At 39.0% G+C, this 23386-nt stretch overlaps 2 protein-coding genes across 3 annotated transcripts; one reads left to right on the top strand and one right to left on the bottom strand.

The window, feature by feature from the left end:
• Positions 1–46: 46 nt before the first annotated feature.
• Positions 47–17321, top strand: PSMD5 (proteasome 26S subunit, non-ATPase 5). Of its 2 annotated transcripts, XM_064490469.1 has the most exons (11): positions 159–273; positions 3141–3334; positions 5445–5589; positions 6612–6725; positions 7154–7282; positions 9215–9324; positions 10929–11071; positions 11834–12025; positions 13464–13573; positions 13966–14106; positions 16503–17321. In XM_064490469.1, exons 2-11 carry the CDS (start codon positions 3327–3329, stop codon positions 16758–16760), a joined length of 1350 nt encoding a protein of 449 aa, XP_064346539.1. In that variant the 5' UTR covers positions 159–273; positions 3141–3326; the 3' UTR covers positions 16761–17321. The 2 variants fall into 2 exon arrangements, with proteins under 2 accessions (XP_064346538.1, XP_064346539.1); XM_064490468.1 differs by lacking the exon at positions 3141–3334 and having other exon boundaries at positions 47–273.
• A 3185-nt stretch (positions 17322–20506) lies between these two features.
• Positions 20507–22852, bottom strand: B3GALT9 (beta-1,3-galactosyltransferase 9). Its single transcript, XM_031449526.2, has 2 exons — positions 22847–22852; positions 20507–21617 (listed from the first exon to the last, which is right to left on the bottom strand). Exons 1-2 carry the CDS (start codon positions 22850–22852, stop codon positions 20517–20519), a joined length of 1107 nt encoding a protein of 368 aa, XP_031305386.2. The 3' UTR covers positions 20507–20516.
• Positions 22853–23386: the final 534 nt, after the last annotated feature.

Raw genomic sequence — 23386 nt, 5'->3', positions numbered from 1 at the left:
AGAGAGCCTGCGCCTGGCAGATCTCGCGAGGCTCGGAGAAGCGCGCCGGGAGCCGCGAGCTGGGCGGGCAGACAGGCGAGCCCCGGCGGGAGGGGACACAATGGCGGCCCAGGCGCTGACGCTGCTGAGGGAGGTCTCGCGGCTGGAAGCGCCGCTGGAGGAGCTCCGCGCTCTGCAGTCGGTGCTGCAGTCGGTGCCGCTCAGCGAGCTCCGCGAGCAAGCGGCGGAACTGCGCCTCGGCCCGCTTTTCTCCCTGCTCAACGAGAACCACCGGTGAGGGGACCCTGCGGCTTGAGCGGGGGCTAGTGACACCCCCAAGTATGAAGACGGGGCGGGGGGAGGGTGACAGGGGAGGCTTTTCCCAGTCGCGGTGAAGTTGAATATAGCCGAAATTTCAGAGAGGGAAGGATTCTGGGCTGAGAGGCAAGAGGCGGGGTTCAAGTCCAGGCTCTGAGGTGTACCCCTGGGCGTCGTCTGGCCTCGCTGCCTTCACGCTTGAAATGGGAATTGGAGGAGGAAAGCAAGGTTGCCCATGTCCAGGGAGAAATCCACAATCATGTATCCAAGTCCTTGGCTTTTTTCCTCCTCTTAAGAAGGAGTACTATCCTGGCAATTTGGTAGTATGCATCAATGTTTTAAATTCACATACCTTTTGATCCAGTAAATCCTGTTGTAGAAATTTAACATGCAGGTTATGCACAAAATATATGCATACAGGAATAGTCATAACAGAAGGTGACAGCAAAAAAGCAAACAAAAACTGGAAGCAACCTGATTATTAAAAGAGGATTTTTAAATTATGACACATGACTTTAATACTATGCAGCTGTTGGAAAAACTGATAGAGATCTATATATGTGGACATAGAAGGATCTCTAATACACACTATTGAATGAAGAAGGAAAATTGTAGGAGTTTATGATCCCGTTGTGTGTAATTTTTAAAAAGGATTATAATCCTCCGAGACCCACATGAACATTGAAAATATCTGAAAGGTACAGTGGAAACTATTAGTATGGAAGTGGGACTTAGAATGGTTAAGATGGCAACTTTTACTTTTCATTTTACGTACATCTGCAGAGTTTGATTAAAAGACACTTTGTCTTTGATCATTTGATAACTTAAGACTTTTAAAATGTTCATGATCCAGGCATTTAAAACTGACATTTCTTCTTGAAAAGATAATGAATCGCTAAATCAACACTGGACGACTTCAGAGGGCTTTCTTGGCTCCGACCTTCTAAGATTCCTCCTTTTTTCTTATGTGTTCTCCTTTCATTAATTCCGCGAGTTAACATTATTCAGGTCTGCCTATGAAATCTCTCTTATTTGTCCATTTTAATTCAGGCTCTCATGTTCTCCCTCTTGCTAGGTCTATTGCGTTCGTCTGACTTCTCATTACCTCTAAGCTTCCTTTTCTAGTGTGTCCTTCCCACGTAGCAGCCACAGTGAACTTCTTAGGTCATTTGGGTCACATTTTTTCCATGATTTCCCATTGCCTCCAGTGTAAAATCATGACTTCTTAGTCTGGCATTTGGACCCTTACGGTGTATTTCCATCCTACTTTTCCAGGCTCATCTTTTTCTCCACTCTGCACCTACGTCATCTGCTCCAACTACCAAGTGGCACTATTTACTTTCCCTTGAGCATGACTTGGCATTTTCCTAACTTTGTCCATACCTGTCCTTCTAACTGAATGCCCTCCCTCTCTCCAAATCTGTCTACCCTTTAAGGCCCAGGTGACATGCCATCCCCTCCAAAAAGTTTTTCTTGGTCACTCTAGTTGCAAGTGACTGGCCTCAGATCTCCTGAAGGACGTCATCATTACTTCTGTTAAAGATACTTGGCACTTCTGCACTATTCCTTTCTAGTTTGTAAGTTCTTTGAAGATAGTGGCCATGTTTTTTCATCTCTGCATCCCTCCTAGGGTGCAGCACATAATACAATATATGGCAAATAAAAGATTGAACTCATGAATTTTAGAGACCCCGCCTAGTCCAACCACTTTAAATACAGATGAAGAGACTTTCAGTGATCACACAGTAAGTTAACACCAGAGATGCAGTAGAAACTGAAATGAAGGGGAGTTTGAAGAATAAGGTCCATGGGGGAGGTGGTTTGCTGAATGAAGGAGCAGTGCACTAGGAAACAATTTTAATAGAAATTTAAAGACAGGGTAATTCAGAACTCAGTACGTAGTAGATACCAATGGCAATTTGTAGGAATAATTCTCTGGATAGTGGATTGGCAGTCTCTAGATATGTTGCTGTTTTCCTGGTTAAAACACACTAATTGCTGTGTATTGGTTCAGGATCTTTTCTGATAGATGCAAATCTAGAATCTTCACCAGAATTTCAGTGAGGAAAAGTAAGTCCTGAGATTACTGCTTTACATCATGGAAGGCAAACAAGACTGATTGTATGTTATTAATTCTTCGGCTTCTTGGTACCAAAGGACCACATGTTCACTGAAATCTGTGCACTATGCAGTTTAATCTACCATTGCTTTGGGGGAAAAAGAAAGACAGAAAAAAGCTTTGTTGAGATATCATTTACCTAAATAAAACAGCACCTAATAAAATACACAATTTGACAAGTTTTAACATGTATATTCCCATGAGACCATCAAGGTAGCAAAGATGTCTCTCAGCCCCAGAAGTCTCCTTGTGCCCTTTAGTGAATCCCTCTCTGCCTCAGCCAGGCAACCGCTGTTTTGCTTTCTATCCTATAGATGGGTTTCCTCTTTTTTTTAAAAAGAGTTTTATGTAAGTGGTGTCATACAGTATATACTCTTTGGTTTGGTTCCTTTCATTCAGCGTAATTATTTTAAGATTTATCCGTGTGGTGTGAGTGAATATTTCATTCCTTTTTATTGCTGAGTAGTAATCCATGGTATGGCTGTACCACAATTTATGAATCACCTGTTGATGAACATTTGAGTTGTCTCCATTTTGGGATATTACAAATAACCCCGCTATGAACATTTGTGTACAAGTCTTTACATAGACATAGTCTTTCTTTCCTCTTTGAGTAAACACCCAGGAGTGGAATGGCTGGACCATATGGTAGGTGTGTGTTTAACTTTTAAGAAACTGCCAAACTGTTTTCCAAAGTGATCGTATCATTTTACATTCCTACCAGCAGTGTATGAGAGTGGATTATAAGCTTAAGTATAAAACTTCCAGAAGAAAAGAGGAGGAAATTTTTTTGAACTTGGGTTAAACAAAGCTTTCTTTGATGTGACACCAAAAGAATGATATATAGAAGAACAAATTCATAAATTGGACTTCATCAAAATTCTGCTCTTCAAAGGTCACAGTTAAGAGAATGAAAAGGCAAGTCACAAATGGAGAAAAATCTTTGCAAAGAATATTTCTGATAAAGAACTTGTATTCAGAGTATATAAAGAATTCTCAAAACTTAATAACAAGAACCCAATTTTAAAATGGGAGAAGTATTTGAACAAGATGTGTGGATTGCAAATAAGCAAATGAAAAAATAACATGATTAGTCATTAGGGAAATGTAAATTAAAATCACATTGATATCCTACTACACACCTACTAGAATGGCTAAAACAGAAAGACACTGAAGTGACCCATGTCCATCAGTGGATGAATGAGTAAACAAAACGTGGTGTATACACACATACACACAATGGAAAAATTTTCAACTTTAAAAAGGAAAGAAATTCTGACACATGCTACACATGGATGAACTTTAAAGACATTATATTAAGTGAAGTAAATCAGACATATAAAGACCATATTGTATGATCCCAGTTATATGAGGTACCTAGAGTAGTCAGATTTGTAAAGACAAAGTGAGAATGGTTGTCACCAGGAGCTGAGGGGGAGGGGACAATGAGGGGTTAGTTTCAGTTTGGGAGGATGAAAAAGGTCTGGAGATGGATGGTGGTGGTGATGGTCACATAATAATATGACTGTACTTAATTCCACAGAACTGTACATTGAAAAATGGTTAAAGTGGTTAATTTTATGGTATATACAACTGTATTTCTTTTAAAAAAAGAAAAAAACCTGTACCCTTTAGCATTCACTCCCCATTCCCTGTTTCATCCCCTTCCCCAGCAACCAGGAATCTGCTTTCTGTCTCTATGGACTTGTCTGTTCTGGAAATTTCTCATAAATAGAATCATCGCATCAAAAGGAAGCCTTTTGTGTCTGGCTTCTTTCACTTAGCATCATATTTTCAAGGTTCATTCATGTTGTAGCATGTATCAGCACCTCATTCCTTTTTCGTGTTTGAATAATATTCCATTATGTGGCTATATCACATTTATGCATTCATTAATTGATGGACATTTGGGTTGTTTCCATTTGTGTGCAGATACTTGTGTGGACATATGTTTTCAATTATCTTGGGTATAAAAACATTCTTAATTGCTCCCTTAGGCTTGATTGTGCAAAAGTGCAGTCCTTAAGTTAAAAGGATATGTTCTTTTTCAAGGCTTTTGCTATGTATCGCTTAATCACCTTTTAGAAAGACACTAGTTTAATTATATACTCCTGTTAGCAGTATAAGTGCCTGTTTGTACTGCCTATTAAGAGACAAGGAAGTTACTCATGAAACACCTTCTTTATCTGCATCTGGTGGTCATCAAGTTCTGCTTAATTTACCTTCTTAATAGCTCTTGAATCTTTTCCCTCTTCTCCATTCCCACTGCTGCTTCCTTGTCTTGTTCCTTCATCACTTCTCACCATCAACTACCTTCTAACTGAAAATCCTTTCTCTAACACTGTTGCAGAGTGATCTCATCATATTACTTCTCTGCTTTAAAATCACTTCATGGCTTGCCATTGCCTTTTGGAAAAAGGCTAAATTCCATAGCAGGATGTAAAAGACCTATCAGAATCTAGCTTCTGTGCATCTTTCCTGTTTCATTTCTTGTCATTCATCTTTCTCCCCACTTCTCTCCCACCCCATCATACCAAGCAACTTGTGGTTCCTGGAATGCATAACACAATCTCATTCCTCTGTGTCTTTCATATGCTACTAACCCCTCTACCTGAAACACCTTTCTTCTCTTAGATAATTCCCACTTTTTCTTAAAGTTTAGCTCAGGTGTTACCCCTCTAGAAGGGCTTCCCTGAACCCTGTGTTCTTTTCTGAGCTCCCATAGCTTCCAGCTCTCACCTACAGCATTTATCTACTTGGATTATAGTTGCCTTTCTATTTTTCTGTGTCTTCCATTAAACTGAGCTCCTTGAGATTAGAGAATATAGCTTATCCTTCTTTATAGCCCCAGCACAGGCATGGCACATAATAGGTGCTTAGTAGATGTTGAATAAATAAGTAGAAGCTGTGTTTCGTAGGGACATTTGTGTGGAGGAGCTCCTTAGTGAGCCAGATGCCAGATGTTATTAGGTTGTTACTTCCTACCTGGTGGGACATGAACTCATGCGATCTATGGTGTCTCCTTTAGGGAACAGACTACTTTGTGTGTATCCATCCTGGAGAGGTTGCTCCAAGCTTTGGAGCCAGTTCATGTGGCCCGGAACCTCAGGAGTGACCTGCAGAGGGGACTGACTCATCCCAATGATTCTGTAAAAATCCTCACTCTGTCCCAGGTATGAAATCATACAAGCACATAATAAGGGAACTGACATTTAGTGACCACCTGCCCTGGGCCAGGCTCTGTGCTGGGTGCCAGAGACAGAGGGGTGAAGAAAGCATGTGCTCTCTCAGTCCCTAGGGAGTGTCTGGTCTATTCTAGTGTATGCAGCTAACTATAACCAGGGGGATAGAAGCTAAAGTAGGAGGTTGCACCTGGTACCATCTGAATCAATCATTCATTCATCAAATACTGAGTTCCTTATTCCTGGCATTGTACCGTGTGTTGTTAGAGCTACCAAGTTAAAGAAAGCCTGCTTCTTTCCTTCAAGGAGCCCTGAGTCTAGAGGAAAAGATTGCTATGTTAGGTCTTGGTCTAGTGGCATGAACGAGGTACTGCTGTAAAGGTCACTCTGCCAACAAATTAAGACAATAACTCTTACCACCCTGGAAACCAAACATGCTACTGTTTTGGGTGAAGAACTGCTGCTGAGGTGAAGTGACAGAAGCTGAGCGGTTAGTTATCCAGTAGATGTTCAACTGCTGCTTTTCCTTTTCTCCTCTGAGGTGTTTATTCAAAAACAGGGGAAATTATCTATCTATTCACTGACCATTTACGTGCAGAACTCTGTAGGTAGGACGTTCTTTACCTAGTTAGTCACATTTAATCTTTATTACTAACCTACAGTTAAGTGTCGTATTCCCGCATTACAGACAAGAAATTAGGCTCAAAGAAGTTATTTAATTCACCCAAGATCAACACAACTGAAAATTGATCAAACTAGGATTTGTATTGTTGTCATTCACTGAAAGGTCACAACTGTTTACCCGCCATCTTTTTTTTTTCTTCCCTTTCAAAGATGCGACTATACCATCTGTGTGTTTGACTTTAATGAATTCAGGTTGTTTGGAATTTTTAATGACTTATAGCTGTAATCAGTAACTCCTAAAATGACTGCACCCTAAGGAAATTTGACCATCGTTTGTTCTCATGTAGCCTTGCCTTGGAAGAGTATTTCTGATTGTTTTCTCCTTTCAGGTTGGAAGAATTGTTGAAAATTCTGATGCTGTTACTGAGATTCTAAATAATACTGAATTACTAAAACAAATCGTTTATTGTATTGGTGGAGAGAATCTATCTGTAGCTAAAGCGGTGAGTTGGTTACAACCATCAGCCTAAACACGCAGACAATAGTGTCCTAAAAGACAGAGAAAGGCCTTCGGGATTGAGAGGTGAAGGTTTAGAATGAATGATTTGTGTAATTGAATATGCAACCTCATGTGGGTGATACTGATTAAATAAATGGTGTCAAATAAGTACTGTTAACCCCTTCTATTTCCTAGACTACACATATCTAAATTATCCATCAGGGGATTTACATTGATCGGGTTGCTTGATTAGAAGCTTTTTCTATTTTCTGTTGAGAATCTTTTCCAACTATAAATAATAATAGCTAAAATGTTGTGAATGCTCATTAGATAAGGTGCACTCCATACACTGAATTTCACATTAGTCTTATGAAGTAGAAAATAACAATTGTGTATTTTTATGGTTTATGAGATACTTTCTTTCCTTCTAAGGCCATTAAATCCCTGTCAAGAATATCACTGACCCAAGCTGGCCTGGAGGCTTTATTTGAAAGTAATCTGCTGGATGATTTGAAAAATGTAATGAAAACAAATGACATTGTTCGATACAGGGTGTATGAGGTAAGACTGGAAGCATACTTTCTGGTGCCTGCAATTCAGAATGCAGTAAGGCTTACGGTGGAAGGCAAGATGGTTCATTTAGCATGTATTTATTGAGTATATAGTCTGTGTTAGGCCCTATACTAAGTGCTTGGGATGTAGGGATGAACTCCCAGGCTAGTGTATGAAACAATCATAAAAAAAATTTACACTGCACTCTCAGTACTGTGATAGAGGATATACCATTGAAACTAGACTTTGAAAAATTTAGTTGTAGTAGTGGTAATGAGAAGCAGCTTTGTACTGAGCAGTGTGCTAAATCCTCACATGTACTGTCTTCAGTTCTCACAGTAAACCCTGTACTTCATTATCATTAATGAATCTCACTATTGATGGAGTCATTGACCCAAGGCCACACAGTTAATAAGCTCCATATTCAAAATGAAACCCTCCACAGTCCAATCCCCTCTTCAGGACACTTGCTTACTTTGCATGTCTTAACATTGCAATGCTTTGGTTTTCCTTCTGCTTCTCTGGCTGTTTCTTCTTGGTCTCCTGGCTCCTTAGCCTCTGTTGAACTTTTAATTGTTTATTCCTAAGCAGTTGTGTTCATCCTGTGACTTCAGTTCCCACCTGCAATGGTGATGACTCTCACGTGTAAACCTCCAAGCCAGACCTCTCTACTGAGCTCAGCCCTTCACGTAAACTGCTTTCTTACTCTCTCTCCCTTGGACATATTCTAGTTCATTCATGTTCACGTTCAAACCAAACACCTGATCTTCTCCACCTGCCTCCTCCCCCTAAAGAAAAACAGCAGCAACAAACTGGCCTGTCTTGCAGCCCATGTGTCTGGTCATTAGACCTCCAGCTCACTTTCTTTTTTTTTTTTTTTTTTTTTAACATTTTTTATTTATTTATCATCATTTTGCAATTTTGTGTCAAATTCCAATGTAGAGCACAATTTTTCAGTTATACATGAACATGCATATATTCATTGTCACATTTTTTTTCTCTGTGAGCTACCATAAGATCTTGTATATATTTCCCTGTGCTATACAGTATAATCTTGTTTATCTATTCTACAATTTTGAAATCCCAGTCTATCCCTTCCCACCCCCCACCCCCTTGGGAACCACAGGTTTGTATTCTATGTCTGTGAGTCTATTTCTGTTTTGTATTTATGCTTTGGTTGTTTGTTTGTTTGTTTTTTAGATTCCACATATAAGTGATCTCATATGGTATTTTTCTTTCTCTTTCTGGCTTACTTCACTTAGAATGACATTCTCCAGGAGCATCCGCAGCTTACTTTCTGTGAGGCTGTGTTCTTCCTGCCACGTATCCATTCAGTCATCACATTGTGGCAATTTTACTTAAACCTATGCATTTCTTCTCTTTGACATAGCCACCACCACCCTAGTCTAAGCTACCAGTATCCCTCCCCTGGAGTACTATATATGCATCCAAACTGGTCTGCTCTCTTCCATTCTTGTCACCACTAGTCTGTCATCACATACACCCACAATGATTTTTTAAAAATCAAAATCTGATTCTGTTGTTCCTCTGCTTAAAATCCTTGGTGTCCTGTATTGCTCAGTAAGCCCTCAGAACATACTTGTTGAATCAGTGTGAATGAGTGAATGGTTGACTGATGGAATGCGTGCTTGAATGAATGAATGAATGATTTTGATAGTCTGTTTGTTTTTGCTGATTTGAGCTTTTGTCCTGATTGATGATTTTTTTTTTAAGTACAGATACACCCAAATATAATGGAGCGTTTCTGTGCCAAGTTTCTTATGTGTTCAGTAAAGTTTTCTTACTTGCAGAGACAAATAGTGGACTTTTAAAAATTCAATTATATAAAGTACCTAGTCCTGCATTTAACTTAAAATGACAATCTAACAAGTTTGGAGCTGTTTTGACCTTTCTGCTTTTTCTGTTCTTTTTTTCTTTCAGCTAATTGTGGAGATTTCTTCTGTGTCCCCAGAATCTTTAAACTACTGTACCACCAGTGGATTGGTAACCCAGCTCCTTAAGGAACTGACTGGTGAGGATGTGCTTGTCAGGTATGTTGACTGAGAGAGTTTAGAGCAAAATGTCCTCTTTTGGAGGGCCAGATGACAACCTTGGGACTTAGTGTGGTCTTCCCGAGTAGAGCCTGTGCTTAGGTTGCAGTCTCGTGACCAGATGTCCTGAAGACGGGGCCTTTAGAAAACTGTTCAAGGTACATGCAGCATGCTGGAACTTAGCAAAGTCTTTCATGACAGTTTAGCTACTTTTGAATAACTATGTTCCCTGTCCTTAGGCATGTGTGCTCTTTACAGAGTTGCCAATCACATGGCGACTGCCATTTTGTATTACTTAACAGGTTAACATACACATTTTTTGTGTTGTTAAATAATAGCACTATGGCATGATGGAAAAACATGGACTTTTGAAAATGGTTCAGACTTGGGCTTGCATGCGTCTCTGCCACTTATTAGCTGTTTGACCGTAGAGAAATTCTTCTAACCTTTCTGCACCTGAGTTTCCTCATCTCCTAACTGAAACACTGACAACCCTGTAAAGAAGATAATGTGAGGAGTAAATGAATTGACCATGGAGACCAATACAACGGCTGATATAGGTTCTCAAAGAAATGTTAATTCCAGTCTCTCTACTCCCAGCCCCACCTTACTCCCTAAGTCCCCTTTAATATTTGCCAAATGTTTCCTTGTGGGTATTCCACAATTTACTGACACTTCCTCACTGTTGAGCACTTGGTTTGCTTCAAGTATTTTGCAGTTATAATAGCACTATAATTACCTTTGTGTACAAATTTTGTTTTCTTTATTTTAAATAATTTCCCATTTGTCCTGTGTTCTTTAAATGACTGAATTTGTTACTCACATGCATAAACCAGTAACCAGTTACACTGTTTTAAAGCATTTGAGTTACATTGTTTCAAAGCATTCCTAATAAGGAAATTATTTTGTTAAATTTCTTTAGCTTTGTATCAGATTTTGCAACATAGGAAAAAACCTTGCAAAATAGTCAGCTAAGTTACCTTAGGATCAACTGTAAAAATACTTTTTTTAGTTAATTGGGGAAGTTTGGCCATGGTTAGGTGTTAGATGATGCCAAAGATTATTATTTTTTTTAATATGTGGTAAAGACATTGTAATTGTGTGAGAAAATATGTTTTTTAGAGATGCATGCTGAAGCATGGAGAGGTAAATGGCAAGATCATTAGACTTTGCTTTAACATAATTCAGCAAAAAATGGAGAAAAAAAAGAGTTGAAATAAATAAAGCAAAATCTTGATAACTATACAATCAGGATTACTGTACAATCATGGGTACATGGGAGCTTACTGTACTGTTCTCTTTTGTGTAAGTTTGACATTTCAAAATAAAACAAAGGTTTAAAAACTTTTAGGAAGTAGCTATGTGATAGTGGAAACAATAGTGGGCCTTAAGTCAGAGGTCGTGATTTAAGTCTTAACTCTCCCTTGTAAAAACAATGTGATTCTAGACAAGTCACTGCAATTTTCTCATCTTCGTGTCCTCATCTGAAAAGTAGAGCTGGGATCATTGACCTTTCACATTTAGTGGGAAGAATTATATGCAATAATCTGTATGAAAGCAATTTATAAGCTATGCTAATCATATGCAAAATCTTGGCATTTCAGAGCCACCTGTATAGAGATGGTGACATCACTGGCATGTACTCATCATGGACGACAGTACCTTGCTCAGGAAGGAGTAATTGATCAGATTTCTAACATAATTGTGGGGGCCGATTCAGACCCTTTCTCTAGCTTCTATTTGCCAGGTAAGAAACACTGGTGCTTGTGGAAATAATGGTATGTGTTTTGTTTCTGAGTTACCTCTGACCAGGAAGGCTGGGGTTGTTTTCTCTGGAGCTGATCCCCTTGGGATGATACCCATAGCCCCTTAATGAAGTGGGGTCAATTGCTCTGGGAGCCATGCACTCTTGATTCTGATTTTTTTTGGAAATATTACTGTTTAGAGCATTAGGATGTTTCCCTTGAACCTCAGCCAAAGGAAACATAAATAAAACTACTAGTAATGACATTTATAGTATGTTTCACAGATTCAGCAGATCTCTGAGTTGGAATCTTTATCTAATACAGAATTACTCTGTTCTAGGACATGGCTGATTACTTTTTCTTGAGTACTTGCAGAAATTGGAGGTTAATGCTTTCCTTAGGTAGCTTCGTTTATTTCATTGATGAGCATCTCTGTTTAAAAAATATCTTCCTGATAGTTACTCCAGACTTACCTTCCTGTAATGTGCATAGACCAGTCCATGCTCTTCTCCCTCTTGCACATGACAGTGCTTCAGTCCTTGGACCCAGCTCCACTGACACCCTGGGGTTTCTCTTCCCTCAGGAGCACATATCACAGGTCCTTCAGTGTCTCCTTATGGTCTGTCTGATTTCCAGGCAAAACAGTACCATAACCTTTCTCCTCTCTCTGGCCTGTAGTTTATTGCTATCCCATGAAAACGTAGGGCCCACAATTTATGCTGTCTTTTTCCTCTACTAAAATACATTGTTGTCAATATCTTCAGGATTTGTGAAGTTTTTTGGAAACCTGGCTATCATGGATAGTCCTCAACAGGTCTGTGAACGTTATCCTGTTTTTGTGGAAAAAGTCTTTGAAATGATGGAAAGTCAGGACCCCACCATGATTGGTGTAGCAGTGGACACGATTGGAATTCTGGGATCCAATGTTGAAGGAAAACAGGTTTTACAGAAAACAGGTTGGTATGATTTGTTTTGGCTTTCCTTAAGGATATCTTAATTTTTGACAAAGATGCGTTATGTAAGTTCATTTGCTGGTATGTTAGCTGCATTACAGATGACAGTCTTTTTACCATGACCTTGGACTGTCCCTAAAAAGTCTCATAGTTATTACTGAATTTTTTTTTTAAACTTGGCTGGACCAAGCATTCTTTCCTCTTTCTGTCTTCCTTAAATAGTATTTATGGTACAAAGACCATAGTCTGGAGTCAGAAAGACCTAGATTCTTGTCCCAATTCTAACACTGACTTAGCTCTCTGAACTTCACTTACTCATATCACAACTTTAGGCCTCATTTTCCTCATTTTTTTTTTAATGAAAAGAGTATAATAGCTACTTCTCAGAGTTGTGTAAATATTTAATGAAAAAGATACATTTGTTTTATATTTGTAATGTCAAGAAAGGAACAGAAATAAAAATCTGTTATAAAATTTTATGTCAAGAGTGATCCTTGTATGGCACATCCATGAGTATCTTGCATATATTATAAATTCTGCACACAAAAAATAATGTACAGCACTGTTAAAGCCCTTGTGAAGTGTATGTTGGAAATTAATATGCTGTTGTGTATCACAGCTAATACCCATGTCATGTGTACTCTTCTAAGTGCATGTGCCTTTAACATATAAACCATTTGCAGTCCTGCAGAGAACATATACCATTGTCATTCTCATTTTACAGGCAAGGTAGCTGAAACTTAGAGAAGTTAAAATAACTTTTCTAAAATCATTCAGACTGTGGGGCAGCTGCTACTCAAATTTAGGTCCTTTGATTCCAGGTCCTCTGCACTTTGACTTACATATGCTGTGTTGCATGGGAATGCGTTTTAGGCCTGTCACTTGGTCTCTGACTACGTGTTTAGTTCTGTGTTGGTTTAGGTTGGGAGCAGTCATAATATATGAAATCCTACTTTAAAAAATCTCATTGTTCAATCAATAGCCATTAGGATGGCTATTATTTTCTTTAAAAAAAAACAGCAAATAACATGTGTTGACAAGAATGTGAGAAACTGGAACCCTTGTGAATGTCTGAGGGGAATGTAAAATGGTACAGCTGCTGTGAAAATATGGTGATTCCTCAAAAAATTAACACAGAATTACCATATGATCTAGCATTTCCACTTCTAGGTGGAATTCCAATTCGATGTGGCACCTCGAGTAGTCAAATTCACAGAGACAGAAAGCAGAATAGTAGTCACCAGAGGGCTTGGAGGGGAGGGGGCTTGTTATTTATTGAGTACAGTTTCAGTTTGAGATGATAAAAAAACGTTCTGCAGATGGATGGTGGTGATGGTTGCACAGCAATGTGAATGTACTGAGCCGTATGCTTAAAGATAGTTAAAATGGTAACTTTTATGTGTGCTTTACCACAAAAAGTATATCTTGTTACCCTTCAAAGGAACTCGCTTTGAACGCTTGCTCATGAGAATGGGATATCAAGCAAAGAATGCCTCAACAGAGCTCAAAATTAGGTGTTTGGATGCAATTTCATCTCTTTTTTATTTACCGGTAAGTAGACTGGGAAATTAATGAAGGACAGTGGGATATTTGGGGGAGAATAAATCTGTGTGAATCAACATAATTCTGGTTGACTTACATAAATGTTGACCAAATAAATGCCATCTTTCTCAGTCTTAGTGAAAGAAGAGAACCCTCATTATATGACTAGTAACATTTTTTAAGTTAAAGTGAAATCATGGAGTATGAGAACTAGAGGGGATCCTAGAGATTGCTCAGTCAACCCCATCAAAAGCAAAACAAAACAAAACTGAGGCAGTTTGGGTCGTGTTTGGGGAAGAGTGCTCCAGACTTGGCCCACAGCCAGTTAATGACAGAGTGTGATCAGAACCCAGGTTTCCTGACTTCCTAATGTCTTGAGATTTTCCTTTTCTGTCCTCTAGCCTGAGCAGCAGACTGATGACCTCCTTAGGATGGCAGAATCCTGGTTTTCTTCTTTATCTCGGGACCCGCTGGAGCTCTTCCGTGGCATCAGCAATCAACCGTTCCCTGAACTACACTGTGCTGCCCTGAAAGTGTTCACGGTAGGCATCCTCTTGTTTCCCACAGGCCTTTCTGGGACTGTCACTTCCACACGGGAGTGCTTAACCGTGAGTGAGTCCCTCTGCACGCCCTGGGGATACACAAGTGCATAGTGAGTTTCTACCCTCACTGTTAATGTAGACTAATGAGGGAGACAAACGTGTAAACGGATTGTTTCAGTGAAAGGTATTAGGTGCTGTGGCAAGTATTTGAACAGGGTGCTATGGATCACAGAATTAATTCCAGGTTCCTTATCTGCCATCAAGCAAAGCCCTTACTGACCTAACCCTGGTCTTCTTCCTGAGCCGCCTTAGTTCCTGCCATTCCCTTCTGGCACTCGATGCTCTGCAGATACCAAACTGCTTGCTTCATATCTCTGGACCCTCATGTACTCTCTGCACTCAGCACTCTTCCCTCACTTTGCCTGTTAACTTCTTGTTCATTCTTCAAGGACCAGCTCAGGTGTCTCTTCAGCAAGCTTTGCCCAAACCCACAAGTCTGAGTTAAGCAGTGTCTGCTCTCATACTTTGCATTTATTCATTCGTTCAGCAAGTATTTGTTGAGTTTCTTTTCTTTGCTAGGTTCTGGGGATACAAGAGTGAACAAAATATACAAAGACTTTCCTTTCATATAGCTCACTGTCTATTGAGGGACCCAGGCAGAAATTATTATGTAGTTAATTGTATAATTATAGTTGTGGTAAGGATTATACCTCTGTGTTCTGTTTATTACACTTTGTTGAAAATGTTTATTTATTGACCTATTCAAAATTTATTGAGAGTAGAAACCATATCTGATTTAACTTTTTAGCCTCAGCACTTACTGTGATTCCCCGGGCTTGTGGAAATGTAGTGATCACTTTAGTAATCCTAGTAACAGGGTCTCAGGCAGCATGCTTGGCCTACGGGGTGGGGGAGCAAGGAGAGGAGATGACGAGAAGGAAGGCTTCCTGCAGAATGTAATTCATGATCTGGGTTTTGAAGGATACAGTACATCTATCAACTTCAGGAATGGTGTGTTATAGACTGTTTCACCCCTGTCAATAGTCCCTGTGATGGTCATTTTGGCTCCTGCACGGGTAGTCTCATTGTCACTGGGTTTTTTCCCCTCCCACTCTTCTACGGTATGCACCACTTAGGCAGGCATAGTTGTAGAGATAATTTTTTGATTTACTGGTTGGGATGACTTTTTATTTCAGCCCACCCTTCACCCTCAACTACTGTTAAGTAGGCTGATGTTTCTCAAACTGTAAGAGCTTGATAGAATGTAGATTGTGATTCAGTGGTTCTGGGATAAAGCCCGAGATCTTGAATTTCTGACAAGTTCCCAGTCGATGCTAACGGGCTGCAGAGCACATTTTGAGAGGAAGAGACTAGACTGTCAACTTGATTGTTCCTTGTTCTTCATTGAAATGTAGTAGTGGGGTTTTTTAAACAAACCTTATAAAAGTTGCTTATTCATTTTTAAATTTGGAAAAGATTGAGAAGTAGAAATTTTTTAAATCACAGAGTCATACCTCTTTGGTGTATCTCCTTTTAGTGTTGGTGTTCGTGTTGCTGTTTATTTATTTATTATTTATTGGTGAAATATTTCAAACATACAGCCATACCTTTCTACCTCTACCCAATCCCGTTTCTCTTTCTCTAGATGTGACCACTGTCATGAATTCAGGGTTTATAAGGGCAGGCGTGACTTTATACTTTTACTGTGTGTGCATATCCTTAAATTACAGTATTTTACATATTCTTAAGTTTTGTAGATGGAATCATGCTGTTCACATCATTCTGCAACTTGCTTCTTCTCTTTAATGTTGTTTTTAAGATTCAGCTATAGTAAAAGAGGCAATTAGAAAGTCATTAATATTTCATTGAATAGCCACAGCGTGTCACTCTCCAGTAAATGAAGATGTAGATCGTATCTCTTACAAATGATGGTACAATGAACAGTCTCGAAACTGTCCTCACGCACAAGTATGAGAGCTTCTTTAGGGTAGCCTTTTGTTCTCTAGTCTTTGTTTTTATTTTTCTGTTGTTGTGATTATGCATGTATATAATTTGGATCTATTTTTTTTCATATAACCTATTCTTTATAAACATTATTCTTAATGTTTATTTAATTTTTTATTGCTGTAAACCATAATTTACTTACCCACCTTTCCACTGTTAGGGATGTGTATTGTACCTCTCACACTGCGACAGGCATCTTTGTATATAAAGGTTTTTTTTAATACTTTGATTATTTTCTTAAGTTAGCGTTCAGGAGGGAATTACTTAGGCAAAAAGTAACATTTTTTAAGGTTCATGTTGCCAGATTTCCTTCTGAGGTTTGTGCCATCTCGTTAACAAACTTAACCTCTTAAGGCTCAGAGGAATTGTGTTCTTTCTGCTTTCCATTTCAGGCCATTGCAAACCAACCCTGGGCTCAGAAACTTATGTTTCACAGTCCAGGTTTCGTAGAATATGTGATGGACCGGTCCGTAGAGCATGACAAAGCTTCAAAGGATGCCAAGTATGAACTAGTGAAAGCACTTGCCAATTCTAAGACAATTGCAGAAATCTTTGGGAACCCAAATTATTTGAGGCTCAGAACTTACCTGAGTGAAGGTCCATACTACGTGAAACCTATTTCCACGACAGCAGTGGAAGGAGCTGAATGATTTTTTGTAGAGTCTTCACCACTTATTGACCAAAATTTTTCCTGAGTCATCTGACTCCATCTGTATTTTACAAAACAGAGACTTCCCTCCCACCAGAGTTATCATGGAGTATCTAATGTAACTTTATCACCGACACTGGTTGTGTTTCTACACTGAAATACAGTGTAAATCCAGGAAAGCAGGCATACTTGGTCATTGATCCAGATGTTCTTCAGACTCCTTTGACCGCCTTAATCTTTGCAAGAAAATGGAAGTTTTGTTCTCCTCCCAGAAAGTTTTTGTGGACTTCTCACTGCCTTATTTTAAAACCCACTTCAACTTAAATGGAACTAAATTGTTTCTGAATTCTCTTTATCACTTTTTTTTTTTTTCTTTCGGTCCTTTCTCCACTTCTGATTCCACTTTCACAGTCTTGGATATAAATATTCTTTGTAAAACAAATATATGCAATCTTAAAATTATGTTCCCTGTGCTAAGAATAAATACTTTTAATAAGATCTCTTGATTTTTTTGTTATTATTATTCCTTTGAAAAATAGATAATAAATCTTTTTAAAGTGTTTCTAGTGTTCATTGATGGTTTGTTTTTGTTGTTTTGTTTGTTTGTTTGTTTGTTTGTTTTGCTGTTGCTCAGTGCATTTAACTGTGTTGTGGTTTGGGGTAGGGAGGCGTGATGACATGCTAAACCAGAAAGGTCCCCAAACTGTCATTTTATTAATTAGTGGGTCATCATTGTTGAGTTTTGCTTTTAATTTTTGAGGTTCATTCAGTCAATATTGAGTTGATCAGCTAGAGGGAGAAACCAACTCCTAACAGCCAGAGTCAGAATGAAGGGGACACTATGTCTAAACCAGGACACCATCCCACTGATGAACAAAGGGTGCACTTTCTTTTCATTGACAGAAAATGTTCTCACCTGTTCTCCAGTGCTCTGCTCTCTAAATGGCAAAGCAATCACCAATCTAGAGGCTTCTACATTGATGTGTTAACAGAGTGTGATGGTTCAGAATGTAGAGATAGATTTCTTTTAAGCCACAGTGATGCTGATAAACCATCCCTGCTCTGTTACAAAATGGTTCTCACGTGACTGGAATTTTCTTGTCCCCAGATTGGTCATCTCTTCCACCATCTCTGGTATCCCTGAGTCGCCCCTTTTCCATGTTTCCATACTGATTGTTTCCCTACTGCTGTTACCACTAATGGGGCTACTGCCAAGGCTTTCCTGGCCTGAGAAACATTCTCTAAGGTGACTTATATTTAGTCTCATTCATGATACGATTTTATTCATTTAACGTCAGAGTAAGATTAAATAAAATATGCAAATTAGTGTTTTATTTTGCACTTAATAAATAAACAGTATTGACTGCTCATTATGTACTTGGCATTTGCAAAAGTATTAGATGTTGTCCTAAGGGCTAATTTCATCTCATTTAATTTTTACCTCTCTGTTTCATGGATGAAACTGAGGCTCAGAGAAGTTAAGTAGCTTATCCCCAGATCACACAGGTAGCAAGCAGTTAATAGTGGAGGAAAATAGATCAATAAAAAAATTAACATATAGTGAATACAATTACAGAGGAAAACAGAACACCCACCCTAGACTTGAGAGAAGGTTTTCCAGAGAAGTAAACACCTGAATCTTGAAGAACCACTAGGAGCTAGTCAAGTAAAGAACAGAGGGGAGTAGTAAGGGGCAGGGGGAGGGTTTAGCTCAGTGGTAGACCGCATGCTTAGCATGCATGAGGTCCTGGGTTCAATCACTAGTACCTCCATTAAAAACAAATCTTTTTTAAAAAAAAATGGAGGGGAGTAGTATAGCAAGCAGATGTACAGGTAATGAAAAGCAAACACACTCAGGGAACCACAAGTAATTCAATATGACCAAAGCCTAGGATTTAAAGGGGAAAATTGTGGAATTCTTTATCATTATAACTAATAATAGTTACTATTTCTTAGCATTTATTTTATGCTAGGTACTTGGTGTGCATTTTCTCATTTTATCCTGCTAACAGTCGTACAAGCTAAGTACCATCTCGCAGACAAAGACATTAAATTAATCCTGAGAGGTTAAGTACCTTGTATAGGTGGCATAGCCCAGAGCCGGAATGTTAACCTGGCTTTTGTGGGGTAAATCAGATGTGCTCCCCTTTTGTTACCTGGCTATATTTTGAAGATAACAGCAGTGACTGTGTGTCAGGCATTGTTCACACAGCTTTTCATGTATTAACTCATGTTGCTATCCTCCCACTCCCCGGAGTTAGGTACTATTATTACCCTGCTCATACATGAGATCAAGACACAGCAAAGTTAAGGAATTTGTACAAAGGCACACAGCAAATAAGTGGAACTGAGATTTGAACTAAAGCTATTTAACTCAGAACATATGTTCTTAAACATTGCCTCTTCCTCTTATCAAACACTATGAGCCAAATTCAATGCTAAACATTTGACATAGCCCCTGCAAGGTTGATTTTGTGCATTAACTGAGGCTCAGTATCATTTAGTGACATATCCAAAAACATGATCTAATAAGGGCCATGGCAGGGATTTTCAATGTGTATTACTTAGGGGTTGCCTGAAATGTCAAGAACCCCAGAATTAGAACTACTGATCTAGTGCCTATTCATCATACAAGAGAAATCAGAAAGCGTGTTGTGGGTTGAATTGCATCCCCTCAAAAGATAACATGGAAATCCTAGCCCCTGGTACCTATGAATGCGGCCTGATTTTGAAATACGTCATTGGTTTGTTTGATTGCTGGTATAATCAAGTTAAGATGAGATCATAAAGGTGGGCCTTAATCCAAAGACTGGCATCCTTAGAAGAAGAGCAGAATTTGGACACAGACACAGCATAGAGGAAACATTATATATAAAGTCACAGACACACTGGAGAAGGCCATGTGAAGATGGAGGCAGAGATTAAAGTGAAGCGTCTTCAAGTCAAGGAATGCCAAGGATTGCTGGCAACCATCAAAACCTAAAAGAGACAAGAAGGGATTCTCGCCTACAGGCTTCAAAGAGAGCAGGGCTCTGCTGACATCCTAAATGGGGACTTCTATTCTCTAGAACTGAAAGTGAATACATTTCTGTTGTTTTAAACCACCTCATTTGTTATACTCTATATCTCTAGGAAACTAATACAGAGTGTATACATAACACGAAACGTGTGTTTTTTGCATCCCATTTGTAAAAAACCACCTAACTGGACTTCATTAAAATTGTTTCACAAAAAGTTAGAGATCCAAGTCTTTACACTAGTGAGATTTAAATTAATATACACTAGGTAGCTAATACTTTTAAATTCCACCGCCCAGACTACTGGAATGTTTCCTGCTTGCAGACAAGATGAACATTTTGTTAAAAACCTTACTTAGTGTTTTCCTTTCATTCTGAGCATTCTCAAAAATCAGTCACCACTGCTGTCCCTGAGTCGTGACATTTCTATATAATGTGATTTTAGAAATCCATTAATTGTAAAGAGAAACAAGACTTTTGATTATAATTGCATTTAATGCTCTCTCTTTTCTGGGCAAAATATTTTGTTTTGAAAAGAATCACGCTACACCAAGTTAAATTTTTTAAAATGAGATCTCAATATGACGTAGTACATCAGAGCACTTAAGAACACTGCAACTTGCTGAGTACAATCAAACATTCAGAGAAACTACAGAAAACACAAGGAAGGAGGGGCACATTCTATAACAAGGTAGGAAGTAATTTTAAAAACAGACTTTTTAAAGAAAAACAAAGAAATCCTAATCACCAAAATACATGGCATTATTTTTTATGGTACCCATGTGAAAACGTTTAAAGCTGTCAAGGTATGTCAGAAGTTTGCAGGAAATGAGCCCGTAGTAGGTTTCAAAGAGTGTACATTCTTTCCCGTTGTTAATTTCCTTCCATGCCAAGGGCATTTCATCTGTAGTTTCTGAGGATGTGAAAATGAACTTATAGCAACATCTGTTGTATCTGATGTGACTTTTCCCAGAAAACCTTGAACTGTGGATGGGTTTAAGGCCAATGGACTTAGCACAGATTCCTACAAATACATCAGCAGGCACCATGATGGGTACTTCTTTAAAAACTACATACATCATCCGAGCCACATCTTGGGACATGATAAAGGCCTCACCACTGCAGTAATCTGGGTAGTACTTTTCTGGGTACTCACTAAAAGGGAACAATTCTTGGCTATTAGGGTCTCTGTTGGGTGTATCCTGATGGATAACTCTTCCTACATAGATATCTTCAAGGTGTTCTTTCAGATTGAGAAGATAGTCTACCAAGCTTGGTAGATTGACAAACATCTCTTCATCAGCCTTGAGGATGAACAGGGCGTTAGGGCAGAAAGTCACAGCCCACTGCATCATTGTGATAATCTTCAGAGTTTGGTTCTCAGCATTGTCCAAGAAGATTCCTTCAATTATATCATTATTCTTTTGGGACTCTTTGTCTATCTCTTGCTGGGTAGTTACCAAAACAGGCATCCCCAGAGCAAACAGTGTGAGAATGGGGTGCCCTTGGACACTGCTTACATTACCCCAGGATTCCCTAATGAGATCCCGCCTTGTTCCATTTCCTGGGCTACTGAAGATAAGAGAGAGCAAAAATATGTTCTTCCCTTTACACACCTCCGGCTGGCTCAGGATATAATATTTTGAAAGATTACTTCTTAGGGGCTCTGTGTTCAATTTTCTTGCCTTATCTTTAACTTCAAGAACTTTCATATCCACATAAGGCAAAGCATGCAGAAAATATTCTTCCACAAAATCAGCCCCAAAAAGCAAGGCATGAAAAAGGATAACATTAAACAGAATGAAACACCATTGGTGAGTCCGAAGTCTGCAGAATGTCACCTGAATAAGAAAAGAACAGACACTGATTCAAGCTTCATCTCATTTCTGCTTTTGCCCCCACTGAAGACTCTATGTACCTCCTACAACACTATTTTAAGTATACATCGTTATTTATTTTTGTTATCTGTCTCTCTCACTAGATCGCTGAACTTCTAGACAACTAGCATCATGCCTCTCTCTTCTCCAGCGCTGCTGAGTCCAGTGTTTGGCACAAAGCGGAAACTGAATAAAATGTTAGTTGGTTGTTTTCTTGTTTGTTGGGATGAAAGCCTGCTTACTATATACAAGGCAGTGTGTTAGACATTGGGGAAGCAAAGAGGAATCAGACATAGACATGTGGATATAAATTAACAAGTGGCATCATTGTGCTAAAGCCTACAGGAAAATATGTGATGTTCTTTCTGGAACTGAAGCACTTGGATCAGTTTCTTCTCCAATTACAAAGGTCAAGTGCTATTTTTCAATGGAGTGGTAGATTTTGTTGGCCACTGCACAATGGCTACTATCAAACATTTAGATTCTTTTATGACTTTTCAATGTAATCTTATACTGAATTCTCACATTGTCTGTTTTGACAACATCCCCTACTCCATCTGACATGTCTGTCAATATGGGTAGATTTCTGCTATCTGCACAGCACCCTTTCAGAGATCTAGCACAAACCTGTGCCAAGCTTACTCCACCTCATCAGAGGAAATGGAAACTTTCCATCTGGAAGAGCATATACAACATTGCAATATAACAGAGCCAGGGTATGTTAAAGGAATTAAATCTCTATTCTTTGGTGCTTCAATCAACAAAGACTCCCATAATGACACTTACCATGAGCACTTCCTGTGGGCCAGGCACATGCTAAGCACTTTATATGCCTTAACTTATTTAGCCTCTTCACATAGGTTATCTTCAAACATAAACTGAGCAGCCAAGTGGTTTAGTAATTGCCCAAGATCACCCAGTGAGTAAGAAGGTGAAGTAGGGCCACAATTTGAACTCAAATCTGTCAGATTTAAAAGCTCACCTTAACCAGTAGAGAATCATGACCCCCATCTTTTACTTTTCTATGCCTATTGAATAGGAAAAAATAACAATGCAAAACAAACTCCTGCATTTGTAATCCGAACTCCTTTCCATTTCCTCAGTTCTGATGATTTGCACACACAACAAACTTCAGACTCCTCAAAGCCTATTTTAATAGATCTAAAATGCTTCAAAGATTATAAGAAACTTACCTGCATGTTGTCTGCGAACAATTTCAGGACTTTAGGAATTATTGAGTCCAGATGCCAAAGTGTGCCCAAATGTATCTCAGGATCGCTCAGTCCAACAGCAACTGAAGTACAGTTCTTTGTGCCTGAGACTTTAAGGATAAGGTTTCTTGCCAATCAACCTGAGCTTTTGTTCCAGAATAGCTGCTGGTTCCATAGGAGAGCAAATGCTGCTCATGTTACAGCTAGAGTGAATCCAGAACAAAGAAGAGAAAGCAAACCTCTTCAAGTGCTTCCAACTTTGTGTACCTCTTAAAACCACCCCTTGTCTTTTTGCTGAGTTCCTTGTGAACAATGAATGGGAGTTGAAAGAAGAGTTAGTTCACCCATATCATCTCCCCACAGCATCTCACACAAAGGAGTGCATCTCAAGAAACTAAACAGTTGGAGTAGTTTCTGCTCCCTGGTACATGCACATGCACCAGATATTGTAGGGATACTGCAATATATCAAGAGACACTCGTCATCCCTTGGGGGTGCATTTTTTTTCTACTTAAAAAAACA

Source organism: Camelus dromedarius, chromosome 10 (genome assembly GCF_036321535.1).
Source record: "Camelus dromedarius isolate mCamDro1 chromosome 10, mCamDro1.pat, whole genome shotgun sequence".
Lineage (NCBI taxonomy): Eukaryota > Metazoa > Chordata > Mammalia > Artiodactyla > Camelidae > Camelus > Camelus dromedarius.
The sequence above is the reverse complement of the archived record's forward strand: the minus strand, read 5'-3'. Positions and strand labels throughout refer to the sequence as shown.